Here is a 21,556-nt window from a genome sequence, read left to right on the forward strand (position 1 = left end):
TTGCATTCGACTTTACAAGTGCAAAAGCTGATGATCCAAAATGACAAGCAAAAATCTGATATTTTTTTATTTGCCATTCATAATTGAGTTGAGAATGTGTTATTAAATTCCAAGTCAATTTCGGTATTTCAAGTGAGGTTTCAGAATTGCATTTGTATTTAGTGTAGAAAATAATTATATTTTTCAGTATAAATCACCCAGTATAGACATATTTACAGATGATAACAGAGATCAGATTTAAAGCAGGAAATAATAAAGTTGTGTTCCGTAAATTATGTAAATTCTTCATGTCATTCCCATTCAACAGTCTTTATTGTATAACTTTTCTTTTTTTCTAAAAATCTTTTTTTTTTTTTATTTTATTTTATTTTAGTATCGTAGACTTAATTGGGGTCGTGGAAATCCATTGCGGAGGTTTCCATGGTCCGAGGAACCGTAGAGTGGAGCAGGAGAATAGGGCTGGTTGTGTTTCTGTAGGAGAGCAGAAGGATGATTTATTTAAGGAAAAGACCTTTGGTCATCCTCAGTAAGCTTATATCCTGAGTCTTATCAGAACACTGCTTCTGAATTGCTCATATGCTGTACATTGTACCATAATATCCCCATGGAGGAAAACAAAAACTCAAACGTTTACGAATCCATTTATGAAACTGAAATGTTTACATGTGAACCGTACCAGGTCATCATATGTGTGTGAAGGGGCACGTGGTCTGTAATCACTGTGGTGGTCTGCAGAAGGACTGCGATCTTCATAGGGGTTTCGACTGGTTGAATCTATAGCGTAAGGGTTGCTAACAATCTGACCCCGAACTGCACCACTGCTACAATTACAAAAATCACTGATTTAAACACAGGATGTGGAACACAAAACATGGAGATTAAGATTTTCACTTTATGATCTTGATATAGATATACACACAGAGAATAGATTTTGCCAGAGAATCTGCTGTGAAATCATATGAGATCTTAGTTTTATGTAGAATTATCAATTACCTGTAGGGCTGCACTGGACCTCCCATAGGAGGGTCACGCATCCCGGTGTACATGCTTTTAGGGAAACAAGACAAATTCTCTTAATAGGACAACAGTGTCATAACAATAACAAAATTAATCAATTATGAAATAAAGCAGTTCTACAGATGGCAGCATTGCTATTCAACTTGAGTCAGTCATGAGCAGTTTTACATGGTAATTAATGACAAGGTAAATATGACCGATTATCTTTAGTTAGTGTTTTTTCAATGGAGAGCAGGGAATTTTAGTTCACACTTAAAAACATGGTTTAATTTATCTACAAAGTCATGCTGTCCACATACTTGTTTGGCTCGCGAGGTCGTCCATCGGGCATGCTGTCAACAGATGGGCGCACACTTCTGGATACACTATATTAAAATAAATAACAATGCAGCAAATATAATATAATCCGAAATATTGGTTCAAACCCTTCCGGGATTAATTTCACTATAAATATTAGCAGGCCTGTTATAGATAAATTGATGTACACAGCCAGGTAACATTGTGACTGCTAGTTGTAGTGATATCTAAATATATATAAAAGAGACCGCCGATCATGTTGATTCAATGGCCATTTAATAATTTAAGTAACATTGACTATGTACCTATAGGGCCGAGCAGGACCTCCCATTTGAGAATCACGCATCCCACTTGATATGAAGCAGAGACAAAGCAATTAAAAATACAAAAACAACATGCAGCAACAGGCAAAATTATATTCACATAAATGTATTACCTAAAAAAGGGAGAGGTGGGGTTTGGGATGATTGTATGCTAATATAAATGGCACAAAAATACTACAAGGCTTCATATAGGACACCAGTAAGGCAGGACACCACAGGTGAAGAGGGTAAAAATGTTAACCATTACATCAGTTAATTAATAAGTGCAATTATTATGTAAAGCATGTTTTCTGAAATGTAATGTTAAAATATGCAAATTATGTATCATATAAATTTGGCATATTGCTGCATAGATTCTGAAAAGTTATATCTTAACATCTTGTTGATGTATTAGAAACATCTCTTTAAAGATGTATATCGTAACGGAAATCTACAGATGCAAACAGATAAAGTGTCATTTGGATGTTTTCATGTCACTACTCTTAATTATTTGTATGCCTTAAAATAATAATACTAATAAGATAAAAATCACATACGGGTGGTTGGGGATGGCTGTCATGGGAATATGACCTTGTTGTACAGGTCTCATGTTAGGGGGAGGCCGACCCTTTGAAAGCAAGACAAAAAGCAGAAAAAAAATTAAGATCACAAAACCATGTGCATTTTAATACTTGGCAGATCACTCAAGAATCTAATATCGATACACCTTATCAGATCCGTCAGGCTTAAAAAAATTTCTTATGCTGTGTTTTGTGAAAGGTATTTCCAGATAGATCCACGTTTCTGATTAAGATTATGGCAACCCTGTGCTGTTGCGATCAATCATTAACTATTTTTACTGTCAAGACACACACATTACGTAGACTCACATTCATATCAGAAGCAAAAGCAATTTCAGGAAACAAATCCTGCTCTTTAGATGCCGTCTTGGGTGTTGTCATTCCTTCACTGAACACAAACACATGCAGAGATAGGAGGAAATACTTGTTAACATAACATTTAATGACTTAATGAGCATCATGGGCTTTAAGTCATATTTTTTAATCACACTCATAAAGTCAGGCTATACAAGACACACAAAGATTTGCTTTGAATGCTATTCAGAATCAATGAAGCGACATCATTTAATTACATGAAAAGGACTTCTAGAGTTGTGTTTGTCATTCTCACCCTGTGTGGCTCTTGTTTGATGGCAACATCATCACATAAACAACCACCCCAACCAACACAGCGAGTGTGAGACCAGGCAGAGATGCCACCAGGGCAAAGGTCACTACTGTCCATTTCTGAGAGCATTCTTCATTAATGTAAAACTCACCTTTTTGACTGTTGCACCTATACAGAGAACAGAGGAAAGGAGTGAAGCTTGTGTTTAAACTACTGTGTAGAGTATCACAGTAAAGTCAACTGTAAAGAGGAGATTACCGACAGAACGGTTGTCCTTTGAAACAGGTACATCTGCTAATTTCCTCATTACAGAACCCCACACCACTCTGACATGGGTCAAAGTCAGAAACATTTTCACAGGCTGAAGAACACACATACAGAATTTACAATTTATCAGTAATGTATCATGATTATTGGCAAAACAGATACTACATAATCATTTCAATATATTTTAACCTTCTTTTGAACACACACTTACCGACTGATGTCTGTCCAGTTGCCTTATCAGTAACAAACAAGATGAAACACACACAGAGTAAGACCTTCATCTTTTAGTTCCCACACAAACACATGAATTCCACCAGTGTCACTTGCATAAAAGGCTCTTTGCACCTAACAGGGGTATTTATGGTGTTACACACACCCAACACCGTGCGAGCTGAAGCATGCGCAAACACTCATCAACACACAGTGAATGTGAAACTCTTGCAGTTTTCAGCAGATATTGCCAGTGTGGACATGTATGCATTTCTGTATTGTATATTTTCATGATGATAACAGTTTTTTCACAACTTGAAACTGCTAAAAACTACCAATGCCAACAGGTAATTTGAGCTGCCAAGGTTTGAGTTCAAAGTGTTTTCAAATGAATTTTAGAAAAACGGATTATAGGAGCAAGATCAAGACTAGCAGGAGAGTTGATCTAGGTTTACGAGGGACAAAAATCACAATTGTGTACACTTTCAGATATATAAAAAAAAATTCCTCACATGACAAAAGTTGTCCAAGTCCCTCAAACAGGATCAATAAATCATATAAAAATAACATGTAAAACACAACCACAAGAGCAGGACGAAATATACAGTTATGTGCAACATCATGATCACCTCCAGGACACAGTTACACACAGAACATATCACAGAAGACAAATAAGCGTGTTAGTTGTCAGAATCCATGTCACTGTCTCCGCCAGCGGATCTGAAATCTTCACTGTCCTCCTCATCATCACTGAGCTGTGCCTGTGTGAGAATGCTAGGACCTCGTCGCCGTTCATCTTCCTCCTCCTCTTCTTCCTCTTCACTTATCCCATACACCTCCTCCCCATCTCGTTCTTCTGTCCTGGGGCTGGACTCATGCCTATGCGTCTGACTGTCCCCATCATCATAGCTGCCGTAGCTGTAACACACAGGAAGTGTAAGTGAAAGAGTTTATACGAAGGCTTTATGAGAAGACATGGTATTTATTTAAAATAGCCACACTGCCTTACTGGCAATGGTACAATGATTTTCATCCAAACAAACCAATACTGGATTCTTCAAACCTTAAGAGAATATGCAGCTATCCCGCACACAGTTCTCAACATTGTAAAGTGTGTCCATGATAAACAAGTTGCTGCTACTTTTTTTAGTGTAGTTGATATTTTTCTATTAGTTACATATTAGTTATCTAAAGAGATGCTGTCAACAGTTTTGTAGTGTTATATTAACTTTATACAGTATTAACAGACTGAGAAAGTCAAGGTAGAAAGACTATAATCAAGCTGAGAGCATGTGAATCAGAAGTCTGTGACCTACTTCAGTCTGAAGTCTAAGATTTTTCTATTTTTTTGAAAGATTATGCTCACCATGGCTACATTTATTTAATCAAAAAACACAGTAAAACTATAATATTGTGAAATATCATTACATTTTCAAATGTAATTTTGTCCATACATGGCAAAGCTGAATTTTCAGCAGCCGTTACTCTAGTCTTTAGAGTCGCATATGATTCTTTAAAAAGGATCACATCTGACTGACCCCAAACTGTCTCACAATGTTCCTGTGGCTCAGTGGGAGAACATTGGATTAGCAGCACAAAAGATTGTGGGTTCGATTCCCAGAAAACATGTTAGGAAAAAAAGAAAAATAATAATGTATAACCTGAATGCACTGTAAGTCGCTTTGGATAAAAGTGTCTGCTAAATGCATTAATGTAAATGTAGATGAGAACACTATGGAAACATGATTAGAAAATAGCTGACTGAGGGCATTATCAAGATGCCCCAAAGAATAACATAAATAATAGTTATTAGGAAGTTCTGTAAATCATGTAATGTAAAAATCACAGCACTTATCTAGGTAAGACAAAAAATATTAGACTCTAGAGTCCTGCAGTAACCTGAAGAATAGTAGCAAATCTGTAACAGTGATATAAGACCATGATCTAGAATTACATCAGCGTTACTTAAAAATCAATATGCTTTTTTTTTTTTTTTTGCATATATTCTCACCTGACATTGCTGTCCTCCATGTGTGTTACCCCATTAGGTCCCTCCCCCTCGTAAGACATCATACTCTCTTCCTGCTCTAGTCCAATCCGGGAGCTCTCCTGAAGCCCCAGCTCAGCATCACTGTCACTGCCACTCTCTGACAGTTGGATAGCTTCAGTGGACAGCAGACAGTCAATGTTACACATACAGCTAAAATATTGCACAAATTAGGGGTGCTCCGATCACGATCACATTTCACATAGAGCAGCTGTTACTACACAGAGCCGTTGTTAATAGAGAAGATGCGCCAATAAACGCTGAAAATGAAGTGGATTGGTGCATCTTCTCTATTAACAACGGCTCTGTGTAGTAACAGCTGCTCTATGTGAAATCACGCACCTGATGGAATTAACCGCTGATTAAATAACCGGCTTTACTGACGAGATGCGCATAACGATCGGCCGATCGTGATCGGAGCACCCCTAGCACAAATCCACATATATTTCTGAGTACACACAGACTCACAGGAGAATGGATTATCGCCTTCGTCCTCACTCGCGTCGTCTTCTGCATCTGACATCAGCAGATCCTGGTAGAGCACACTGGCCTGTGTTGGCCGGCTGGAGCTTTCATCGTCCTCCTCATACTCATCATCCCTTTGCATACGCCTATGTGGCCGCATTAGAAGATCATCTTCATCATCCTCCTCATCTTCATCATCTAGGTCACCCTCTTCAGCCTAGAAGTACATACAACACTCAAATCTCTGACAATGAAACATTCGGCTAAACCACAGCCTTTTAACTTTTGCTTTGAGGTAATACTGTGCTATTGCTTAATGCAAATTTTCATTTTGTACACGATAATTAGTTCATTAAAATCAATCTATAATGGGGGAAAGAGGGGACTGAGGTTTCCATGTTAAAGACCCCTGGACCCCTTTTTTTGATTGCCCAAGACTATTATATATATATTATTATATTATATATACTATATTACCGGAGCAGGTGTTTTAGGTTTGCCATCATAATCTTCCTCAAATCCTTCAATATCCACATCAGACTCCTCCTCACCCATTCGGTCTCTGCCGTGACGTCCCTTTGAAAGGTGTACACAAAAAAGTAGTTAAGAAAACTACACAGAAGGAGGGGACTAATCAGAAAGAACATGCAGCAGAGGATGGACAGATGGAGGGAGGTAATTTATCATCTTTGGATATAATGTATTTGCACATTAAAACCCTAAAGCTTTTTTTGAACAAAAGAACAGTTGATGGTTGAGACACAGAAACCACTGCGTACTGGTCCCTGAAACAATCATTTCAGCTACATTCCTTGCAAATGTTACTATGTTGTTTTTTTCTTAGCTGGTTCAATTTTGAAAGAAATGACAGATTTCGAATTTAGCTCACTAAATAGCAGTTCTAAAATGTTTTTTAAACATCCTCAATAGCCGCTGGAGATGGGTTAGAAAGCAAATCAAGCACCAACACACAGAGACTGTCACAGTACAGGGGTGGGTGAACACAGGAATGGATGGTGGGGTGGAAGGACATATCTAAAGGGGTAAACGAAGGCCAGCCAATAAAATGAATGAAGAGATGAATGGACAGAGGAACAGATGAATGCACAGAGAGGGAGAGAGGAATACCTGCCCCCCTCTTTTCTCAGGGGTGGGAGGGATTAGCGTAGCCTCCACTAACAGACTAGAATATCCCTGCAAACTCACAGACACACTGTTCTCACACACATCAGGCTGAACGAAAGAAAGAAAGAAAGTAAAACAAAAAGAATAAAATGAAAATAAAAAGCCCCATTCAGAGAAAGACAAACAGGTTGTCATAAAGGGAGGAAAAGACAGGAACAGTGAGGAAATGTGCATCAAACAGCTGTACAGTACAGAAAGTTTGGATTATGCATGAGAGTAATACAAGCCTTCTGTTCCATTTCTGTCAGAAGCTTGTTTGCTGACATGCTTCATTTCACCTGCTACAAAAACCACTTGCACACAGAGCGCTTGAGACACCTGCGATCACGTCCTCCGTGTAATCTGTACATGTACCTGAGGTGTGTACGGTCCAGGGGTAAAGGGGTCAAAGCTCTCAAGGTCTGCAGCATCCAGAGCAGCTTCTTTAGCAGTAGAGATGTCCTTTTCCAGTTGAGTCAGGTGTTCGTCATACTAACAGACACATACACATTAAACATTTCAAAAACAAGTCAAAGCACATGAAAGAGCTCGCTCACTTGCACACAGACATACCTCTGCTAGAGTCTGCTTACAGACGTTTACAATTTCCAGAGCTGTTTTGGTGTAAGGACTATCAGGTCCTGAAAAAGTAAAAATGTATATAAAAGATGACTACAACCACAATTGAGATGAAACCGCATTTTCATAACTAAAAGATTCATGTTTCTCACCATTGTACTTGACACTGTTGGTGTGAATGAGAGCGACATCAAAAATAAATACCTCTCGGTTCTGATACTTGTGCTTGGAGTTGCTCTACACACAAACAGTTCAGAGATTCATAAAAAAAATCGAATCACATTTTAATTGAAGATTCTTGCATCAACACACAGATGGTCCTGACCTTACCGAGTGTGTCCAGATCCATTGGGTTGATGATGACTTTATAATAATCAGGAACAAATTTCTTGTTAACAGGATGATGGAAGGGCCAGGACTACAGAGAGAAAGATAGATCTATTAACTAATTAAGAATACTTCAGTTTTGCTAATTAACAGATTAGCTGGCCCTTGATCTCATAATACTTTAATAATTTTATATAAAAATTAAAATAGCCCTACATTAGGGCTGGACAATATATCGAACGATATGATCATGTGCATCTCGTAAGTAAAGCTGGTTCTTTACTGACGAGATGCTTATGATCATATCGTTCGATATTTTGTCCAGCCTTACCCTACGTTTCATATTTGGATTAAATAGGTGTTTACTTGTATAAAGTTTTTGGGAAAAAAGTTACTGAGCACTTACATCCATGCCCGACTTTGTATTTAAGTATTAGTATTAAGTGTTACTATGTAGTATTTAATTTTACTGCTAAAATGTATGTAACTGGCTGGAGTTTGTGAATTGAGGTGCTACTATTACATAATTTTTAATTGTGATAAATGGGTTTGTTATCTGTGCACTTCTTATTTTAAAATGCAAAAAAAAAATCCAATGAAGAATTGAGAAAACAAAAACAAAAAAACAAATATTGCTCAAACTGACTTGCAGTAAATAACATTGGACAAGCATAAAAAATAGGAAATTAGTCCTCTAATACCTAAATACAAGTAAATATAAAATGTATAAGGCTAGAGCAGGAAATAACATCACTCACGTCAGGTACTGCCATTATCTTCTGTGTGACAATGTTGTCAAGGATGAAAGGAGAAAGTGACCTGATCATCATCATCCAGAAGGGGATTAATGGCTTTTTCCAAACAAACCAAGCGCTCTTCTTTCTGCAAAGAGAGTAATAAAATTAGCCCTTAACCTCTATGCAAATATGTCTGAACCCTAGTAAAAAAAAAAACATCTACCTCTTTGAGTTTCTCATCACACAGATTCAACATTGCTTGACTGACGAGGGTTAAAGGATGCTTTGCACCTGAAAACACACCAAAACAGATCATGTCTCACCTGAATAAAGGAATAAAGTTTCTCTATGAGTTGCATGTGAAAGTACCATTGTACGTAGCACTGTTTTTGTAGACGAGTTCAACGCTCTCTCTGAACTCTTCTCGTGAAGGGTACATGCGCTTGCGAACATTTTCACGCAGCGTCTGCAGGTCCATCGGCCGTATGATGATCATGTAATAATCCTTAACTACTTTGCCATTCACAGGAGTGTGAAACGGGTATGTCTAAAAACGAACACCAAATTCCCTAAGTGTCTCATAACATGTGTCCATGTCTAGTATAGAAAGATAGGTGGATGAGCCTTACATTAGGAAGGTCCCTCATGTCATTAATAATGCTCTCCAGCACTGAAGAGAGTGTGACCATGGGGTCTGTCCTTCTACGATGGATGGACTTATGAGGACGCTGAGAGAAAGGCAGAGAGTTCAAATGAACGATGATGGCACACTGAAAAGCTGTCATATGCTTATTACTTATACAGGCTCTATAGGGACCTGTAAATGACTATTGTACAAAGAAACACTTAAAACATACTCTTACATTGAGTTAGTCACAGTGCACTGTTGTCCCCACACGTCTCTTCTTTTTAGGTGGAAGCTGCTGCTTGGGGAACTTCAGAACCAGAGATTTCCTCCACATTTCATCTGCACTATAAACATAATGATGGATTAGTATTCAGAACAGCGCTACAAATACTAAAACACTGTAGCAAGTGAGCATACAAATTATTTAAGCAGTTGACATTTGATGATGTGACATGCCATACATTATCTGCAATCACTGTATTGTGGTAGTTCTTTTAAAGGTAATATAAATAAAGCATATCAAATGAGAGACTCGATAGATACATTTGAAATACTATTGTAGTACTTATTAAAATATTACATTTTAGTTTTTTATTTAATTATAGCCATTTATAGCCATACTGCTTTTGTCATTTTTATTAGTTATATATTTAATTAGTAATATAAATATATAACTTTAATCTGTATTTCAGTTTCAATATTTTATTTGAATTAGAGGCCAGGGTAAAATTTGTAATATACTCTTTAAATTAATTTTTTTTATTTAATGTTTCTATTTTATTTTGCCTTTATTTCAAATTACCAGAAATTATTTATAATAGTTTTAGCTAACCATAACACTATTCACGGGCTCATTTTAAAAACTAGTAAAGGTTAAAGATGGTTAATAGAACAATGATATAAATTGCATGTACACTTTTAATTAAACTGTATTAATTTTAACCTCTTGTTGATGTCTTGGCTTTGATTTAAAAAATAAAGTTTACAAACATGTTATGCATCAAGTACCATGTTTGTTTTACCTCTCAATGAGCTGCTTTCCAAGCACAATCTTGGTTCCTTCCACTTTAATGAGTTCTTCATTGTCATTGGGGATTACAGTCTTCTCGAGCTCCTCTTCCTGCTCTTCTATCATTGCCACTGGATTAGAGGGCGGGCATTGGTTTGGTAGTACAATGGGCAAAACTTATTGGTCCTCATGTGGCCAGTAGCACCACAAGCTCCAGATTTCAGCTGTGGACACCAAACATTAGTTCATTCAAACATTAGAATAAGTCTGCACAGGAAAATATCATGTTGTGGCGAGTGGGGCGGGGCCGAGGGACGTGGGAACAAGGAGTGAGGCCGGCGGAATGATTGGGAAATCAGCGACACCTGCGCCCCACCGCCGGTCTCGAGTCCCACGTAGGAGATGGAAGGATATAAAACTGGAGCGACGTTAGTGAAGTACGAGAGAGGACCAGGCCTGGGCTATATTTTATGTTTTGCTTTTTATTTATGCGCATCAGTCGTCCGTGAGGGGCTGGTGCGCTGTTTTGTGTTTATTTTGGATTATTAAAGTTTCGTTTTGATTGTGCGCCGGTTCCCGCCTCCTTCTTCCGGATGAATATGGAGAGTTTATTATTACACATGTGCTCATTTCACATTTCATTCACAGCAAGACGCTTTCAAAAGGCAAGGATCAGTGATTAGTAGAAGTGCATTTCTAATATTGTATCTTCAGGTCTGGTCGTTCTTTGGCCTTGTTTGTCTTTTTCTCAGGCGGACCTTTAAATCTGTCTTTCTCCTGGTTTCGTTTGAGACGCCGCAGCTGCTCCTGAATTCTTCGCCGTTCCTTTCTCATCTCCTCCCTGTGCTGCTCATCGAAGAGTGCAAACTTGCGACTGCAGTCACATTCAGGGAGACACACAGACATTATTATTTATTATTATCTGCATTTAATTTTTTATATAAAACAGGGCTCAGTAATACATTAGTTATTGGCGTGTATTAATATTGACTATTACACTTATGGTATCACAATAACTCTAGACAAATAGACACTCACATGAACTCATCATCCTTAGTCATGCGTATACGCAAGTAAGCATCAATAACAGCAGGTTTGCATACGGTCTCACAGCGCACATACTCATCACAGAATGTGCGATAAATTTTAAGCCTTCGTCCTGAAGCTGAAGAGTTCAGGCTGGTGACGGAGAAAGCGTCATCATCTTTATGAGAGCTGGTGGAAAGGGCACTTGCTACAATGCACAAACAGACGTTGAGTTGTTAAATAAAGAGACAGAAAAAAATAGGTACTGACAAGTTTAATTTCACTAACACACAAACACGTACAGCCTTTGCGTAATATTGTGACATTAATCAGAATTGTCATATTCATTTCTTGTAACCATTTTGATAAGCTAATTGTTTGACTGTGCAGAATGAACAGCAGAGAACTCTGCTCATTTCTCTCAGGTTCTCACTTGTTCCTGGATGATGTTTCCTCCAAAGGTGCCCCTGAGCCCCTGCTGTTTGGGATAGTAGAACTCATCATTGGACAGATTCCAAGGATCTTTAATCTCCGGTTGGGACATATTCTAGATATGAATAAGAAAGAGCCACACATGACACACATCATCCACTTTCCAAATACTTGCTTTTTTTTTCACTCCGCATCTTTTCCTTATTTTCCACTTACCTGATGAGGTTCATCTTTGATGACACCAGTCTTTCCCAACAGAATGCGACTTTTTTTCAGTGCCGTCTCTTTCTTGTTTTCTTTGGAGGGTGAATGAGAAGCTCTCTCTTCTTTTTCATCTGGAATCTCCGGAAACACAGATCAAAGTCAAATGTTAGGTTCCATGTACAGTTCTTTTCTAAAATATTTTCTGTAACAGAACCATGAGGTTCTGTTAATGGCCCTTAATCTAAAACTAACCTTTAATTAAATCACTGATTCTCAACCAGGGGACCTCAAGATGACTTAAAAGAATAGTTCAGCCAATACTCAGTAGTTCAGTCAGTAGTATTTTTTTCTTTCCTTGAAGAACCAAGATATCCACGCTCTTGGAAAACCTGGATATATGAGGTAGCCTAATTTTTTAAATGTGATTTTTGTAAGTTAATTACATTTCTAAAACATACATACATTATATATATATATATATATATATATATATATATATATATATATATATATATATATATATATGTATATATATATATATATATATATATATATATATATATATATATATATATATATATATATGTATGATACAAATTGTGAGTAAAAATATTTTATATATATGGAGGCCTTGGACACAAAAAGGTTCCGTACCACTGCTGTAAAGACAGAACTGAAATAGATATAAAATGTTATATAATTCCAAGTATGATGTTTTTGTCATTGGGGTCAAGGGTGAGAATGCTCTGGTCATCCCAGATTATGTTGTCTTCCCATCGGCCATAAACAAGATCTTCGTTATCAATCAGAAATATGGAGAACCATGGGGTGTCATCCTCATGAGCAGCTGTTAGAAGATATAAATTCAGTTTTATTCTTTGCCCCAAAGAGTGGATATTAACCTCACAGCATCTACCAAACTTTAAACATGACCCACGGAACAAACAGAGGACAGTACCTTGATGATCATGATTATGTTTTGTCCCTCTTAGAGCCTGATATTGATGGAGTTTTTGCCAAAGGTGGTGGGGTTGGGGGAACCAACAGAGAATTACTGCGACTTAGACCTGGAAAACATGCATACATTCATTCCACAGATCAGTGAGGGCATGTCTATGAATGTGTGTTTTTTATATCATGCACTGTCAGTGTGACCTTCTCTGTTCGTTTGTTTCATTATGGCTGTTATCTCACCCTGCTGAGCATTGTAAGCATTGGCATTACGGGTCATGCTAGTAGGCAGCCACCCAGCCAGACTAGCATGCTGACTTTTAGTGCCTTTATGTTTCACATCCTCTCCATTCCAGATGATATCTTACTCCCACTGCAGCTGGGTCACCATTAAAAACAACTCATCCTGCATCAGAGATGCCTCATCCTCCTGCTAACACACACAGACAGAAACACACATACGATTAATTTAGTTGTGTAACTATTACAGTTTAACGTGCCTGTAATTTCACTGTGAATTAAAGTGTTTGTTCACCCAAAAAAAAATGTTGCCCATGTTTTACTCAACCTCAAGGCATCCTAGGTGTATATGACTTTCTTCTTTCATTAGAATCCAGTCAGAGTTATATAAAAAAAATTGTCCTTTCTCTGCCAAGCTTTAGAATGGGAGTAGGTGGGTGTTTTTGTTGAAAAGTCCAAAAGAAGTCAAATAAAGCGTGCGCATCTATAATAAAACGTGCCTCACACAGCTCTAGGGGGTAACAAAGATCTCTCTATTGTACCGAATTGATGCATTTTTCTAAGAAAAATATCCCTATTTACAACGTTATAAACACTTTTCTCTTACTTCCACTAACTGCCATATGTGCAAGCCGTTCTGAGCGGATCACATTGGACGCATGCATCGTGCACGCGTCGTGGAATATGCTAGTCTCACAAGTTTGTTTGCAGGAGCATAGTTTCCTTATTTAAGCAAAGGAAAAACTGAAAAAAAGAATTATTCACAAATCGTAATCCAAGTTGTAAGTGGCGTTTTGTTTTGCTGTCTCTCCTCCGTGCTCGTCTCTCATCACTAAAGCACTGCGCATGCGTAACTATGTCATCCGCTGGAATGGCTTCCGCATATGACAGTTAGCAGAAGTGAGAGAAAAGTGCTTATAACATTTTAAATATGGAAATATGGATTTTTTTCTTACAAAAATGCATTGATTCGCTACAGGAGGTCTTTATTCATCCCCGAATTCATGTGAGGCATGTTTTATTATTGATACGCTTTATTTTACTGCTTTTGGACTGTTGAAAAAAAAAAAAACACCCGCCTACATCCATTCTAAGACTTGGAAAGAGCAAGAACAATTTTTTTATATAACTCTGATTGGATTCATCTGAAAGAAGAAAGTCATATACACCTAGGATGCCTTGAGGGTGAGTAATATATTGGCTAATTAAAAATTTTGGGTGAACCAAGCCTTTAAAATCTATTTGAAACATCCTTACTTTGGAAGCAAGCTATTTTTGTAAACTTGAGTTAATTTATTAATAGTTACAGGTAAATAATTAAATCAAAGCATAAAATGGTAATTTTATGCTACAAACCAGTGTGTTTAAGATTATGATAACAAATTAAAACAACACGATAACAATACCAGTACATTCAACATATCAGAAGAAAATGACTACTAACACTTATTTGCGTTAATCGACTCCAGAGGGTTAAGTTACAAATGGCTGTATTGCTCTTATAATAAAATTAGGCAGACAGACTTCAACTAGTGTTATCTTTATATTACTACTGAAATGTATATTATTTAAAATTAGCTTATCTTTTTAGATTTTATTTTCTTTTTTGAATACTTCTATTTAGCTTTAATTTATTTAAATTGAATAAGTTTACTTTTTTTCCCAGTTACTTTCCAAGGCTATGTTTCTAGTTTTAATTTCAGTTTTCAATCTCATATTTCTATTTTATTCCAGCTTTGTTTTAAGTCATGAAAACCACATTTAACAGATTTTGTTTTATCCACCAAAAAGAGCACTGACCTCAGCATGTGCTTCTTGGGGTGGTTCCTGTTCACTGACTGGTTCATCAGCTGGAGGGTTTGCAGTTTTAGCTGCTGTATCTGTAGTGTCTTGTTTTTGGTCATCTCGGGAGTTTAAACCCATAATGGAAGCCACTGCCATCCTCTGGGATGCCAAGCATGTCGTACCAAAGCTGTGCTGGCCCATAACACCACTCAGCCACCTTTGGCCTTACCTCAGACACCTTATCACCTTCACCAGACAATTGCAGGAACTTTCGACTGAACCGGAGCCATCATGGTGATCTACAGCGAGACACGCACAGTGTCTTCTTTCTGATGCTATCATAATATAGGCCTATCTTCTGAAGCAGCCAAGTTGACATTAAATGCTGCATATGTCTGGTTTACCTCATCATCAGACAAACACTGCTCAGGAGGTGGAGGTGGTGCATACTCATAGTCCCATCCTGACTTTTTCTTAGCCCTGGTTCAGATGGCTGTGATTCATTGTCACCTGTAGCCATGTCTGACTGTGGCTCTCTCTGCTTACATTTGCGTTTCCTGCGAGCACTTCGCCATACTGATGGCATGTTCTTACCAGGACCAAACAACCGCAAGAACCGCAACACCTGATAGAACCGAAACATTAACACCCACCATGAAACACTGCAATTAAACTAATAGCGGACATACTAACTTTGAAACGAATTATTTCTAAGAGATAGTGTGTAACATTCACCCTTCCAGGTCTGAACTCAGGGAACAGCTCTGTGACTCCAGGCAGGGCTTTAGCAGCATCTTTCTGCATGATGCCCGCAAGAGGGAGGGTAAGACACCCTGCCTGTCCTCCTGACCCTGAATCCTGAGACGGTCGATCACTCTCACTCTCGCTGTCAGATGAACTGCTGAAATCAACCTTATCACCCACCGATGATTGAGCGATGATGGAAGGTAGGATAATGCCATCACCTTCTTCTGTCACTAAAAATTATATATAAAAAAAATAAATAATATATATACATATAAAAAAGAAGAACAGCACACACAAAATTCCTTATCAATCGCAAGTCTTATTTACCACCACTGTTCTGAGTGGCCGTGTCTTCTTTCTTGGCAGGGGATGGCTGATTAGGGGGAGGGGGAGGCGGCATGAGTTTGGCATCAACATCTTCACAATCAGCATCGTAATCTTCCTCTTCATCTGCACACAAAAATACACACATCAGCAATAAAGTTGTGCATATACTTCAATGTGTTCGGCACCAGATGCATCTGTTTGTACCTTTTTTCCGTGATGGCTGCAGGTTGCCCATGGCCTGTCTGTATTTGCGGGTTTCATATTTTGCAACTTCACTGATATCACAGTAATCAACTGAATCTTCTGTGCTCCTTACCCATCCTACATTCACACACACAAACAGTTCACAAAGTTAGGTTATTTTATCACTAAATGCACATATCTGACACATGGAGAAGTGTTGTCAAAAGTACCGGCCGCGATACATGGAGTGCTAACATGGAGTGTTTTTCAAATTACAGAAACACAGACAGACCCTCTGCATCAGTGTTGCTCTGATCTTGTTCTTGCTCAGCATATATTCATTATTCCTTCTTAGTCTCTCTCCACTAAAGGCATTCAGTGCAAAAAGTCTGTGGTTTCACTGGAAGATTGAGTTATGACATTTTGATTAACAATTAAAATAAAAAAGGTAAAAATTAAATGTGTGCATGAGTGAATCATTCACAATTAAGATAACATATATTTACAAATACATATAGCAAATTTCCATTTCATAATTTTATTTTATTGAATTACTGCGTCAAGATCAGTGATTTATTCTCTTACCATATCCAGCACACTGTCATCTTCCAGCTGTCCATTCTCATTTATGTTTCCAAAAAGAAACCCTGTTAGGTGAAAGGGCCGGTCCTGGTCTTCATCACTGTCCGAGTCTGACATTCTATGCACACAAAAACAATATATCATTCATCAGCTCACCAAACCTTCATGGATATTATAATCCTGGCACAATCAGTTATGAAAGTCATTTAGTAGTCACCTTTTTTTTTTTTTACTCTACGTTACCTTGCAGCTCCCTTTGGCAGTCAAACCTGCAATCTTTCAGATTTGAGTTTTTGCCTAATATAAAACTTTCTGAGTATAAAGCAAATTCATTTCTGAAAAGTGCATCACTGCTGCACAGTTTATTCATAAAGTACTGCAGTAACGTTTTTACGTAATCTACTGATAACAACACAAGTACTTTAAGTTATAGAAAAAGAGAAAGAGGTGGTGTTCCTATTTTAACTGTCTCACACTCCCACATTTTAGTTTTTTATTTTTTTTTATTTTTTTTAGTTTAGTTTATTTCAGGCAGACAACTTAGGTTCAACACGATTGAGCTAATGTAATCTAATTTCAAGACATTATTATAATTATGTTATTTGAGAGCACGCACTCTGCTGCTGTTATCTCGAAGGCCTCTGGAACCTCGGGCTCGATTGAGAATCTGACCGAATGAGGCACTCCCTGACTCCAGTCAATCAGCGTTTAGAGGATAGCTAAAAGGGAACGCGCGAAAGCATGTGCGTCAAACTTAGTCGCGTTCAAGAATATTATAGACAAACATATTTTGTTTTATGCATAAATCTCAAACTCCTTTCGCCATGAATGTGTTGCTGCTGCTGAATGGAGGAATCTGCGAGCAGTAGCAGCTGTGTGCGTTACGTTTTTCTGTTTGTTTTGATCGGAGATAATCAGGTTTGTTTGGCTCCCCCTGCAGGTCTAAAGATGCAGCCACATAACATTACATATTTAATGAATTTTTATCTGTTCAATATAATTACGAAAAAGACGGTACTTTTTGTCAGTTAGCGTAATCAAAATTGAACAAAGCAAAAGCAAAACTCCAGGGGCCGGTAGCACAAAAGGTTTAAACCAGTTTTACAAATTAGTCATCTAATTTTTTTAAGGCTGGTCATATATATTAATTCGGTTACATGAAAATGTAGATTAGTCTAAATTGAATCTAAAAATAAAACTGATTACTCCTTGGCTGCTAATTGGTCAGATTAGATCTCAAGACACTGTGCTTACAAACATAGAGAAGTTTATGCAACTGGCCCCAGAAGGCTCAGACATTGACCTAGTCAATGGAATTACTGTTAAAAAAGTTTTTTCCCCGAGGCAGATTATTTTGTAAATACTGTAAAAGAATGTTGGCTGTAACAATTTTAATTCTTGAATATGTTTATGATCTTCAGCAAAACCCTCCTCTGTATAGACAAAAACATCTAGAGAAGTTTCTCAAAAGTCAGGTTTGGATCACCATGAAAGCGAGTATTTGATAACCAATTTTTTTTTTTTTTTTTGATAAATTATCCCTTTAATGACTAAAGTTTTGTTATGCTATTGTGCTAACACAGACTGTGGCATTGGTTGGGCACAGTGTTAAAGGCTATTGTTTCAAAAGTGAAGCTATAAACTGTGTAGTAATAAATTACTAATTAACTACTTAACACATTTGTCTGATATATAAAATGTTTTAATGTTTAATTAACATTTATATGATCATAAGTTATTGATTAATAATCAAAACGGTAGCATTCTAAATATTAATTTGGACCTTATTAAAACCATTTTATAACTTTACTTAGATGTCTTTTAATGCCATTTTGTACAAATTCGGGATTCATTCTTTTATTACACATATACCAACTAACCACATTTTTTTCAATGAATAATAGTATAGTTAACTTCCAACTGGTAAATGAAAATATAAATGATTTCCATCTTTATTAATAATCATTAATGCAAATACAAATAGCCTTTTTGTTTAATCTCACAAAGGGTCAATTGAATCAGTTATGGCTTGAGAGACCAAACACTTAAATGTTACATCATCCATGAACATGAAATGAACTCTGTGCCAACCAACCCCTACTTACTTGTAAAAGACACCCTGTCCAAAAACAAATGTTAAGCATTCAGACCTAAACATTAGATAATTACGCTAAGAACAATGCCTCAACACAAATCACACATAAACAGATGACGGTTCTGTTTATCTGTGAAAGCATTGTAAAGAATGTCAGAGATGCAGCTGTTGTTTCTTACTCCCACTTGTTCTTTCTAATTCTCTCTTTCTCTCTGCATTTATGTTTGTGTCATGAACAAATCTGAGGTCAAAGAACAGGAGCCAACCATTCTTTTACTTTAAAACTGGTTTATTTTCTCATGCAAGTGGAGGTATATTCTTAAAATATTGAGTTTCAAGAAATAAAAACAGCTTTAATTAAAAAGAGCCAACGACGTAGTGTTATGTCCTAAAAACAAAATTGAGAAAAAAAAATGCTGATGTTTATCATATAAAAAGTAGACATTCAATATATAATTTGTAAATGTGGACACAAATTAAGCCTAAAACTGAATATTTGTGCACATTAACTGGTCTGGATGTTTCATTGTAACGGAGATGAAAGACAGAGTGTTTATGTCCTCCGTCAGTTCTTATTAGGGCACTTCATTGGAGTGTTTCAACATTCATGGTAAAATACAAATAATACAAAATATTAGTGGCACTTCAGTTTCAAAAACAGGGTTGTAAATTGTGATGACTCAGGCACGGTGGGCCAAATACAAAGATCTTAATTTCTACTTTGAGTGTTATAAAACAGCACTATATCCCTTCATGTACAGCTCTAATAGAAGGCAGGTGAGCTACAACAGCTCTCTGTAAACTTTCAACAGTCCTTTCCAGCAATAAATGTCACATGGCACCCTAAGTAGCACCTTAGATGAAATGAGCAGAGAGGAAGGAGTTTATGAGATGTCAGAGAAGGGGCCAAGCACTAAAGGCACACTGGGATTCCACAGCGCTTCCTGATTTAAAAGTCGATCAACTCTACAATGGTAACAATACAAGAAAAATGGCATGTTGTGGTAAGTGTAGGTCATCAAGTCTTAGCGTCTCACATTAAAATCCCACAGATATCAGATGGATCGTGAGCCCTGATAATTGTGTTACTGATGCGCTAAGACAGCACCTTCAAAAGACATCCAGTCCTGAATTTAGACTGAATTTACACTTTGGTGCATGAAATATCCTCTGAGTGATTCCTAAAAAACATGCTGGAGTTTTAAGGCCTTATAAGAAGACAGTTGTCAATGTCTGTTAGTCCTTCAGACAAATCCACTCTACTGCCTCAGTCTGCCTGACTTTAGATTACAACACCCTATTTCTGTCTTGGACATGTATGGAAATTTGAAACACAAATACACAAAAACACAGTCTGAGTCTTCCTCATTAACAGTCTGTGCACCTATTGCTAACTGTAGTGTAGAGATATGAACAAAGTGACAGCAACACACATTTGCAGAGACGATCACATGACTAACTGATATTCCACCCTTCATAAAATCTCTCTCACGCGCACACACCCTCACGTAGTTATAACAGCACACATTTCTTGCTGTGCTTCTTGGCATTGGGGTAAAGAACGGCCCTGACTGCTTCGTTGAAGACCTCTCTGACCCCCTCCTGCAGAAGGGCCGAGCACTCCAGATACTGCACAGCACCAATGCTGCGGGCCAATGCGCCGCCCTGCTGCGGAGTGGTTGGACTCATCCCCTGCTCTTTCAGCTTCTCCAGAGTCTCCTTGTCCCCTCGCAGGTCTCTCTTAGTGCCTACCAGCAACACAGGCACACCAGGACAGTGGTGGCACACCTCCGGGTGCCATTTATGCCGGACATTGGCGTGAGAGGAAGGGCTGGCCACAGAAAAACAGATGATGAAGACATGCGTCTGCGGGTAAGACAGGGTTCGCAGGCGGTCGTACTCCTCCTGACCAGCTGTGTCCCACAGGTTGAGGCTGACGGCACGGCCGTCCACACAGGTCTGAGTGCTGTAGTTGTCAAAAACCGTAGGAATGTACTCGTCTGGGAAGGCATTAGTAGTGTAGGAGATTAACAGACAGGTCTTTCCCACTGCACCGTCACCAACAACAACACACTTTATGGTCTGCATTTTGTTGCCTGTCACAGGGATCCCTGAAAGAGAGAGAGATTTCATAACTCACTTTACATGTAACGTTACCAAACAGAAAAACAGCAGTCAGGGCATCTAGACAACAGGGAAATCGGCAGTTTGTGCGTGTAATTCGAATACATATGAGTTATTTTTACATATGAGACCTCTGCAAGCAACAAATACCCAAAACCAAAGTAATAAATCTGCACAGCTAGTACGTTAGCAGCTGATCCGCTGAATAAAACCGGCAATTATGGGATTTAGTAAGGCAGCACCACATCACCGTTGCTCAAAGTGTATTTTTTAAAGTAAAACTCACTGTGTTTGGATGGTCTGGAGAGCTGGATGAGTGTTTCCTTTGAGCTGCTCAAGTTTCCATCATCGCAGCGGCAGAGGCGCTTTGCTAACCGACTAGCGGATGAGCCTCACATTAATCAGTTATTAAACATGGACCAACAACTCCCGTAGGTCTGCAACTATGTGTAACAACCGTACAAAACCTGTACACACGTACAAAGTCTCGAAATACTTTTAAATGAACATCTTTCGATATAATAAAAACATTATTCAATGTGTTTCGCAGTCCTTTTCTCTCACTGGCTCATTCTTCAACTTACGGGTAACGGAGACGACAGTGGGGAACACGCCCATGTCGC

The 21,556-nt window shown here is 38.0% G+C and overlaps 2 protein-coding genes and 1 pseudogene across 3 annotated transcripts; all 3 read right to left on the reverse strand.

The window, feature by feature from the left end:
• Positions 1 to 52: 52 nt before the first annotated feature.
• LOC113049558 (uncharacterized) lies at positions 53 to 3,413 on the reverse strand. 2 transcript variants are annotated; one of them, XM_026211992.1, is made up of 10 exons: positions 3,283 to 3,413; positions 3,063 to 3,165; positions 2,808 to 2,972; positions 2,507 to 2,585; positions 2,174 to 2,244; positions 1,620 to 1,664; positions 1,317 to 1,382; positions 994 to 1,047; positions 677 to 818; positions 53 to 471 (listed from the first exon to the last, which is right to left on the reverse strand). In XM_026211992.1, exons 1-10 carry the CDS (start codon positions 3,350 to 3,352, stop codon positions 370 to 372), a joined length of 897 nt encoding a protein of 298 aa, XP_026067777.1. In that variant the 5' UTR covers positions 3,353 to 3,413; the 3' UTR covers positions 53 to 369. The 2 variants fall into 2 exon arrangements, with proteins under 2 accessions (XP_026067777.1, XP_026067776.1); XM_026211991.1 differs by having other exon boundaries at positions 677 to 821.
• Positions 3,414 to 3,928: 515 nt separating this feature from the next.
• On the reverse strand, positions 3,929 to 16,270 carry LOC113049969 (transcription initiation factor TFIID subunit 1-like; annotated as a pseudogene).
• A 2,807-nt stretch (positions 16,271 to 19,077) lies between these two features.
• Positions 19,078 to 21,556, reverse strand: LOC113049559 (rho-related GTP-binding protein RhoG-like). The gene is made up of 2 exons (XM_026211994.1): positions 21,220 to 21,556; positions 19,078 to 20,920 (listed from the first exon to the last, which is right to left on the reverse strand). Exon 2 carries the CDS (start codon positions 20,895 to 20,897, stop codon positions 20,322 to 20,324), a length of 576 nt encoding a protein of 191 aa, XP_026067779.1. The 5' UTR covers positions 20,898 to 20,920; positions 21,220 to 21,556; the 3' UTR covers positions 19,078 to 20,321.

This window comes from Carassius auratus, chromosome 30, assembly GCF_003368295.1.
Source record: "Carassius auratus strain Wakin chromosome 30, ASM336829v1, whole genome shotgun sequence".
NCBI classification, from domain to species: Eukaryota; Metazoa; Chordata; class Actinopteri; order Cypriniformes; family Cyprinidae; genus Carassius; species Carassius auratus.

What these genes read in the sequence shown, in the direction of transcription:
- LOC113049558 (XM_026211991.1), bottom strand. Translation starts at nt 3,352, where the DNA reads ATGAAGGTCTTACTCTGTGTGTGTTTCATCTTGTTTGTTACTGATAAG. An exon ending in AACTGGACAGACATCAGTCG is followed by an intron (nt 3,166 to 3,282) that starts GTAAGTGTGTGT and finishes TGTGTTCTTCAG; the next exon opens with CCTGTGAAAATGTTTCTGAC. An exon ending in CGACCTCGCGAGCCAAACAA is followed by an intron (nt 1,048 to 1,316) that starts GTATGTGGACAG and finishes TTTCCCTAAAAG; the next exon opens with CATGTACACCGGGATGCGTG.
- LOC113049559 (XM_026211994.1), bottom strand. Translation starts at nt 20,897, where the DNA reads ATGCAGACCATAAAGTGTGTTGTTGTTGGTGACGGTGCAGTGGGAAAG.